The sequence below is a fragment of the Lucilia cuprina genome, chromosome 5 (genome assembly GCF_022045245.1).
Source record: "Lucilia cuprina isolate Lc7/37 chromosome 5, ASM2204524v1, whole genome shotgun sequence".
Lineage (NCBI taxonomy): Eukaryota > Metazoa > Arthropoda > Insecta > Diptera > Calliphoridae > Lucilia > Lucilia cuprina.
This window is the reverse complement of record NC_060953.1, coordinates 69,333,170-69,342,987: the sequence shown is the minus strand read 5'-3', so window position 1 is coordinate 69,342,987 and position 9,818 is coordinate 69,333,170. Positions and strand designations below refer to the sequence as shown.

General features: G+C 25.3%; 1 protein-coding gene across 1 annotated transcript; it reads left to right on the top strand.

The window, feature by feature from the left end:
• The first annotated feature begins 562 nt into the window (after positions 1 to 562).
• LOC111687955 (adult-specific cuticular protein ACP-20) lies at positions 563 to 9,470 on the top strand. Its single transcript, XM_046951845.1, has 4 exons — positions 563 to 762; positions 1,244 to 1,276; positions 7,732 to 7,878; positions 8,377 to 9,470. The coding sequence occupies exons 3-4, from the start codon at positions 7,738 to 7,740 to the stop codon at positions 8,653 to 8,655; spliced, it is 420 nt and encodes a 139-aa protein (XP_046807801.1). The 5' UTR covers positions 563 to 762; positions 1,244 to 1,276; positions 7,732 to 7,737; the 3' UTR covers positions 8,656 to 9,470.
• The last annotated feature ends 348 nt before the right edge of the window (positions 9,471 to 9,818 follow it).

The window sequence follows — 9,818 nt, the reverse complement described above, 5'->3', positions numbered from 1 at the left end:
TCTACACATTTTAATAACTTCTTAAAAATTAGCTATAAGACTGATGTTAACACTTCAAAAGTAATTAAACATTTAAACGATTTTAGAAATAACGTACTTAGTTATTTCAACAAAATTTTAAAATTCTATAAAACTTAAATTAATTTAAGTGTCAATCACTGCTGAACTTAGATAGTATTAAATCAGCAAATAGTTGTTGGCAAATGTTAAATCTCCAATTATAAATTAATTAAATAACACCGTGGTTTAATTATATACTATATATTTATTTAGTATAATAAATTCCAAAATGATTCCATTCTTTATAATCGCTCTAAGAGGACAACAACTACAACAACCATAGCGCCGTATTCAACTGATCTAAACTGAACTGCACTGCATTGTAAAACGAACAAAAAATTTGTACAACATCTTCTTAAAGGTTTGGTATGAGCAAACAACAACAACAGTAATAGCAACAAAAAAATTAAACTGAATAAGAAAAACACATTTGTTTGTAGTATTAAACCTAGATTTTTCAGTATTACACATAAATTTGAACGTTCACCATAAACATTTTAAGTTTGGCATACGTTAAAATAACATCATCATACAAAACTAACGCAACATTTTTCTTCTAAAATCTAACATTTTAGTTCAATTGAAGAATATTTTCGATTTTAAATTGGATTCACGAAAAAATAAAAAACGCCGATTAGACAGACAGTTAGAAATAAACAAAACAATTTAATCGATCGACGAGGATATAAACAAACAATCTAAGTATTACAAAAAAATAAAGAATACAATTAAACAAACAAATAAATAAATATACAAAATCATACTTATTTATGTATGGATATACAATCATCATCAAACAATCATGTGTACATACAAAAGACAACATAAATGTGTGATCATACTTGTACGTATACGTGATGTGTGCTGAATCAGTATTTTTTTTGTTGTTGTTTTGTTCGTTGTACGAATACGTGTATTTGGCAATTGTATCAATGAGATCAATGTTTCAATTCAAGTGTATTTAACAAAAAAATATTGTAAAAAAATTCAAAAATAAAATTGCTGCAACAGTGATTTTTCGGCAGAGGTTATATGTTGCCAAAACTTCAAGAAAAAAAGAAGAACTATATGCAAATTTTTATTTAAATTGTTTTTGTTTTTTCGTGTGCCTTTTAAAAACCTCGTAAAATTGAAAGTTCAGCATTTAATTGTACAACTTTTGGTTTTATTTCTTTTTTTTAAGTGGTTTTAATATTCAAACAGTAAAAAGGAAAAGGTAAGTTGAAGTTTAATTATTAATCTCTATATAGTGAGACTATTTTATGAATTTTTTGTATATTATTATTGGTAGATTTCTTCCTTTGTTATAAATTCAATTTTGATTTTATTTTTCCCTTTTTTATTTATTACTTTATAAGTTAAATTTTGAACTTTTACCTTGTGTTGAAAGCTTCCTTTCCATTTCACTAAGAAAAAATTAATTTCTCTGCATTTAACCAACAAAATATTTCCTTGCTATTTTGTAACAGTTTTTTGTTTGGTTGCTGGATTCGTCCGTCTGTTATTTTGTCTACGATATTAATTTTTTTGTAACACTTTGTCTGGTCTGGTATGGTCTAGTATGGTCTCTGCAGGTATAATACTCAGACACTTTGTGGCACTATGCTTTTTGTTTCGCCCTGAACTTCAGCTAAATTTTGTCTTGTTTAAGAAAACTTTTTGTTTTTGATTTATAGTTTTTTACATTTACTACGATTTACAATTTTTTATAGGTATGTTAATTTTAGCGATTCATTAGTTTTGTTGTTGTGGTATTTTTGCAACATTTTTATAAATCTCTGAAAATTTCATCAAAAATTATCATGAATAAGGAGTAAATGAATACCTATAAAATTATAATTTTTGGCACTTCTCGTTCTTCAAAAGTACTTTTTGAATTTTTAGAAATATAAAATTGAACATTCAGAAGTAAATAAATATCAGTAGGAAAGAATTTATTGTACTATTGAACCAGAAACATATGTATAAGCAGAGATATATATACATATATCCTGATGAAATTAAAATTAATAAGAGTGAATATTTTAGTACTTTATTAATTATTCGTTAATTCGAAAGAGCTTGATTTATATTTGACTTTAGCCCGATTTAATCCAAAGAATAATAAAAATTTCAATTTAAAGTGTTTTAAAATTCGTTTAAACTAACAATAAAACCTTTTTATTTTTTTGTTGCATGGTCAACTTTTTTACTATTGCCACTTTTTTCTATATTTTTTGTTGCTGCATTTTGATTTACTTGTAGTACCAAAGTCATTGTTACTACAATATATAGATACATACATACATATATTTTTTATTTATTTAAGATTTATGTAAATTTGTGTGTGTTTTTCGTTTAAACTTGGTCTTTATGTTTGTTAAACATCTAACGTTTTTAAGCCATTTCATTGTCTGTATGTTTGTTTAATTTGCATTGAAAACATTTAAATCGTGATTGGCCGTATTTGTTAAGAGCATGTTTTCGAAGTTGCTGATTTTCGTATTTTTTGGTTTACTTTGCTATATTTTGTTTTGTGAAGCTTTCATTGATCATTGATCAATTTCCGCAGTCCTTTTTATAAAAAAATTAAAACGATTTTTTAATTGGCTTTTGTGTGTTTAAGTGCGATTGTTTTTTATTTGAGAGAGTCTGTTGCAGTTTGTGGGAAGTTAAATGTGCTGAAATCAATAAATTTTAATTAATAATTTTTTGGGGTGCTTTTCATTAATTTTAGGTTTAAGAAGTTTCTGTATACTTTTTAATATAACTTTATTATACTAAAAATATATAATAAGATTTTAATCAAGCTGTGTTGAAATGAAGATAATATATTTTTTTTCTAAAAGTTTAAATTATTGGAATGTACAACACAAAATATGTAATGGAAATTTTTGAAAGGGTTTATTTTGTAGGATAGTTTCGACATGGAAACTTAGTGCAGTATTAAATTTTATATTATTGATTTGTTTTTGTTTTAAAAAATTTTATTTGAAAAATTTTTATGACCTAAAACGATACGACATCGATAGTAAATTGAACAAATATATAAATAACACCTATGCTCACATATTATAAATGTCAACTTAAAAACTCAGAAAAATTTGTAAATGTGGACTAGATAATTTCAAAAAATGAATCCCATAATCGCAGATAACCTTTAAAAAATATGTCCTATTAATTTTGATTTGTATATTTCTTGTAATTCACAAAAACTTTAATAAATCTTAATATTGATGGTGAAAATAAAATCAATTTATATCGTTTCCCCTTATTTAACCACAAATTTACAATCATACCTTATAAACTTTAAATTTGATGTTTAATTATATAAAACAATCAAAATATTCCCATAATAGCAATTTTATTTTCACAACTTTTTATTTCAAGTAGTTTTACCAAATAAAATAATAACTCCTCTAAATTTGTAGATTAAATTTAAAATAAAAATGTCAATAAAAATTACACACCGCCAGTAACAATTTTACTACACAGACTGCATTTTTCTTAATAGTTTTGAAACCTTTCAAATACCAACATCAGCAATATATATAATTTATATTGCATTAAAGAAAGAGGTTGAAAATTTAAACCGCAAAGACGAACAAATTAAACTTTTCACCTTTATTAAGCCAGTGTTAAAATCATTACTATAAATAAATATAATAAAAAACCCACAACTTGTTGCCATTCTTCAAAGTTTTCATGAATAGGAGTTGTAAATGTGTAAATAAATGTGTGATTAAAATTCACAACTATCTTAAAGTCTTGTAAAAATTAAAAAAATGTTTCTTTTTATTTCTCGTAACTGGCAACTTTGAAATGTTTTTTCTATGTTACTGTTTAATGTTGTTACATTGTTGTGTGTTTTGATTTGTTAACAATTTTCATTTACTAGAAGCTAAAAATTATGCCATTAGCCAAAAAGTTGTAAAATGATCCAGTCGTCAGGGTAATAGCTATTACTTACAATAAATAATTTTTACTTTTATGTCTTTTTTTCTTGTGAAGTTATGAAATTTTGTTTCGATTTTTTATTTCTTCTTCAATGCAATCTTGCCAAACTTAGTCAAAACTTAAAAGTCCAGTTTGGTATTAAAGTTGTATCAAAAAAATGAAAATATGTTTTGGGTTTAAATTTTTTACTTTTTTTCTACCCGGTTTGACATTTCCCAGTGACACAATGCTGAGAGGAGCCGACTAGTAATAGTTATAGTATTTTGCAACTTGTTTTTTATACAGGCCAGTCATAAGAAAAAGTTATTAAAACTAAATAAATATAAACATTAAAATATCAATATCGATGCTGCAAGGAAACAAAAACAAACGTTATAAAAAGAAATGACTAACTTTATTTTGTTGGGAAAATACACATGCAATATTTACAATGTATAAATATTTTCTTCTTCTATTATAAAGTAAACTAACCATTATTTGCAATAATATATATTAACCCTTAAGGTGGTTGGCATAAACATTTAAAATACTTACCGGAAATTATTCTAAAAAATTTACTTTTTCTAAATAACAAGTAATTAATTTTAAAATTAATGAAATGAACTTTAGAACACATTTAATTTGATATATGTATGTATGTATGTATGTATGTATGTATGTATGTATGTATGTATGTATGTATGTATGTATGTATGTATGTATGTATGTATGTATGTATGTATGTATGTATGTATGTATGTATTTGCATATGACCTCTGTATAGAATTTACTAACGAGTTATGTATGTCTGCACAAAGTATTGATTTTTTTTAATTTCTTACACAATATTTTTCCGATTTTAAGACCCAACAAAAAAGAACTTCCAAAGAAGATGTAGAATTTGAATAAGAAACTTGCTTGTGCAAAATTTCAGCTCCAGACTCGTATTTTTTTATAATTTAATGGGTGGGGACCTTAATGAGTGGTATGGTTAATTATGAACCGATCATCATAAAATTTGTTAGAAACTTGTTTATGAAACTTGGCTATGAAACTTGTTTATGTCAAAATTCTCTAGATCTTTCCGTTTGTACTATGTCGAGATTTCAAGAGACAGACGGACGGACAGACATCTAGGCATGTCTTAACATTTAGTAAGGACCCAGAATATTTATACTTTTGTGGATCTATGACCAATATTTTTAATATGTAACAAACGGAATGACAAAGTCTTTTTTAATAGTTTGTATAAAAATATCAGTAACAAAATATTTTCAGTTAAAAAAAATAATTACTTTCTCTTCTTTGGAAGTAAATAAACATTAATTCCACAGATGCTAAAAAAAATCACTTAGTGCTACTTATGAAGTGGTGATAAATGTTATTCTTTTGGAAGCACTTTATTTATTTGTTGGGATAGCATAGTTAAATTGATGAGAATTTATGAGACATAAAGAAAAAAATACAAATATTTTTCACATTGACAAAAACTGCCTTTCAAATAACTGTAAATGTAACAACGCAACATTCAAACCATGCTCACTACTCACATTATCTACGCCGTTAAAAGGGTTAATCTTCTTAATTAGTATTGAACTAAAGACTCATTCATGGTGGTTTCCATTGGAGTTGGGTTTTTTCATTCAACTTTGGTTCATTTTATAATGCCACCTTCATAAAAATAAATTTTCAAAGTTGTTAAAACAATATGTTTAATAATTAAATCGCCGTCTTTACTATTAATGCCAAGCGTATAATAAAAAAACGAATTAAAAAATTTAGCGTTTGCAGTTATGTACTTGATTTTGCATAAATTAAAAATACTCATAAAAAAGCAAATTTGTAGTTTAAAAGGAAAATAATAATTTTCTTTTACAAGTTTGAACAACAGGTTTGTTACGCTTTACAAGAAATTAATTTAATTATTAAAAATTGAAAATACATTTTTGTTAATGTGCAATTTAGCAATTGGGCGGTTTTATGAAAAGTGGGTCATTCATTTTTATTTAACAATTATTTATTTTTTTTCATACAATTGAATGCATTGCATTAGTGAAATAAAGTTGCGTAATTTTTTTGCCAAAATAAAATCATAAAATTCATGTGTAAATGTGGGTAAATATTTATATTGTATATATGAGTATTGTTTTATTTAAGTCAAATGTGAGTAATCTGAGAAAAAAATGTCAAGATGTTAAAGAAAAAATTAAATGATTAAAATATAATTGCTAATATTTCATAATTAATTTTTTTTGTCTGCTTGGAAGTTCTCATTAATATTTATTAATTTATTAAAGCCAATAATAAAACGAAACAAACAGAATTTTTATAGGTTTAACTGTATTGTTTCAAAGTGTAATAAAAATGCAATTAGTTTCAAAATTATATTGTAAAAAAAAAAAAACAATTAGAAAACAAAAAAATGGATTAGTAAATATTTTGTACCTACAGTTGTAAAAACTATTTTTAATTAAAATCTTAGAACTTGAGTCTAAATATGCAAAGTTGTAAAGTAAATATGTATCTAAACGGTTCTTGCTTAACTCTTTCACGTATGCGGGACACCGGTGTCCCAAGATTTTTTTTCCATTTAGAGCGTTATTTAAAGGTCACTGCATCAGCAAACGGTAAAACATGTATCCTGCTATATCCTTTAAAAACACTTTTTTCCGAACGATGTACGTCAATATAAAGTCCAGCGATTTAGTTGTGTGCATGAAAGGGTTATGGGTTGTATTCATAAACATTTATCAAAGGTTTATAAATCAAATTTTCATACAAAATCTGTTTAATAAACCTTTGATAAATCTTTATGAATAAGACAGTAAGTCTTTTGTTTAGTATGCTGATACAAAAGCTTTATAATAATAACTATATTACAATACGATTTTAATTACTATTTATTACATACGTATGTATACCTATCATTAAATGTTTAACTTTCAACATGTTGCAATACAATTTAAACAGCTTTGGGTTCACCTCTTCCTTTATGTAAATCTTTAAGGAAATCTTATATGCAATAAAATCTTATCATCGTCATCATGATCATGTAAAATTGTTCAATAATAAATATTTCTTCTTCCTTATAAAAGCCACAACATGATTGAATGTAAAGATTTTTAACTTTCAGAGAAACACCTTTAGACACCTTAAGTAAAATTGTAAACATTTACAAAATAAACTCCCCAGTTACGAGTACAAGACCAAAAAAAACTAAAGGGTCAAATTCAACTGAACCTTTAAATTGTAAAAAGAAACACGAAATATGTATATATGTAAGAATCAACATTTTTCAAGATGATTATCAAATAGAAAGAGCGAGACCTAAACTAAATAACTTAAAGTAACTGTAGTAGCAAGTAGTAGTTAAAGTGGCAATGGGTAGTAAATAGTTGTAGTAAACTTGCTGGATTTTTGTTTTGTTTTTGGTAACAAATTGATTAAGTTCGTCACGTCAGAAAAGCCAAACAAAACAATACTGACTTTGGTCTGACTGACTGACTCTATTTAAGTGGCAGCAAGTGTGAAAAATGTTTGTAATAATTTGTAAAACGTTTCATGGAAAATTGTTTAACGTGACTTAGATATAACGTGGCAAAATTTTACTAAACAAAGAAACGAACAATAAGGCAAAAAGAGATGTTTATATAAATATTATATAAGAAACTTTGTCCATTTATTTAGACACCTAAAAAGGTTTTTGTTAAATGTTTTTAATAATATTTTCCTTTTATTTCTTCTTTTCTTTTTTAGTAAAATATGTTTCAAAATAAATTTAAAAAGCTGTTGTTAATAATATTTGTGCTGCTGCTTTTTCTAACCAGGAAGTCTTTTGGTTTGGTCAATCCTTTACATACGGAATATTATTCAAATTATCGCAATTATCCCGGTGATGATAAGGTATATTTTTAAACTTAAACTTAATTGTATAATTTTCAATTAAAAAATCTAAACAAGAAGATTAGATTTACTATATGTATATGAATGATGAATAATTAAAAAATTAAAATGGACACAAACTTTAAATGAAACTAATAGAAAACAAACCCATTATATCTTTATAGTTTATACTAGATTTATCAATCGATTCCATTAATATTAGTCTATCAACTAATTTTGTAAAATTACCTAATTTCAAACAATACATAAACCGATTAATTTGCTTTAATTAAACAATTAATGTAAAAACTAATTTTTACGTTTTACACCAAAAAGGTCTTCTTTTACAATGATAAAAACATTCATTCAAATAATTGATTACCCTGGTTTTTAATATCTTCTATTAGACTAAAAGAGTTTATTGTCATCACTGGGTATAAAATAATATGAAAATTTTACAAATCTGTTAAAAAAAACTATTGTTTTTTATTTTTTCTTTATTATTTCCTTTATTTTCAGTTAAACTACAAATATCACTATTTTATCGATCATCCACCCAGCAATGTTCACATGATGCACTTAGAGGAACGTCAAGGTGACAAAGTAATGGGTCAATATGGTCTACTAGAACCCAATGGAATGGTGCGTATGGTCCATTATCAAGTAGTGGGCGACAGTGGTTTTCAAAGTGTAGTTCAAACACGAACACCGCACAGCAGAACACATGTACGACTAATGAATCGTAAACAACCTATACTGCCGATAATATTACAACAGCCAGTGGCATCTGTTATATGATTTCATTATTGTAAAGATTATAATAATAAAAAAACAATAAATTTATAACAATTAAAAATCTACCTGTAAATCAAGAATCAGTTTCTAATTCGGGTTAATTTTGTGATAAGTGTTTCAAAATTGTTTTAATATTTCAAATATTAGAATAAAATATGACATATATATATTTTAAAAAAAGGTTCGTTATTGCAAACTATTTAGCTTCCATAATTACAAACTAAATAATCAGTTATATTTATAATAAATAAAGAAATAAAACATTAACACGGTCTATAATATAGAAAAAAAAATAAACTGACTTCAAATCATTCATTCACCTTTTAAACCCACTATCAAAAATATGTCGGTTTTATTGATTTTTCACACGGCTTGAAACACATCAAAGGTTATACAATATTTTCATGAGCCGTATTGGATCCCTTTGTCTAACGGTTTGTTTAAAACACTATGGAATATAAACGAATGCTCATTTTTATCTAAACCGATAATTTACCCAGTCCCAAATCATTTTTTGCCAATAAATCGCTTAAAAGCCAAGATTTAACTAAAATACTGCAAAATAATTTTGTTATTAGAAATTCGTCATTCACTCGAGTTCTAAAGAATAAGGTTCATAATTGACCCATAAGTCCCCAAAAAAACCCTCAATCTGATGTTAATCAATAAGCAACAAATCGATATAAAAAGATTTTATTGGTATAGCCGAGTATTACACACTTACTTATTTTTATTTCTTTGATAAGTGTGAGAATTTAATAAAATTAAAATTTATTTTTTTTTTATTTCCAATTTAAAATGCTTTTTATTTTATGAGTTTTATTTTCTTGTTTCATTGATTATGCATAATTGTAATTTGCGTTGTGAGCAGTTTTGTTTGATTCAATTTTTTCATTGTTTCATATTAATTAATGCAAAAATATTAAAAACTGCTACCAAAATGTATAAAAAATATAAACAATAATAACAAAAATAAGTTCATTGACCATTCATTTTGGTTGTTTTTAAATGTCAATAAAATAATTTATTAATAAACATTTTAAATATTGTGTGATGTTCTATTTCCTTAAGATGAGAATTACTACTAAAAATTAAGATTTTTTCAGAGATTTTACTACAGCTCTTATACTGAATTTAAACATTAAAGAATAAATTTACTTAATAGT

What these genes read in the sequence shown, in the direction of transcription:
- LOC111687955 (XM_046951845.1), top strand. Translation starts at nt 7,738, where the DNA reads ATGTTTCAAAATAAATTTAAAAAGCTGTTGTTAATAATATTTGTGCTG. An exon ending in ATTATCCCGGTGATGATAAG is followed by an intron (nt 7,879 to 8,376) that starts GTATATTTTTAA and finishes CTTTATTTTCAG; the next exon opens with TTAAACTACAAATATCACTA.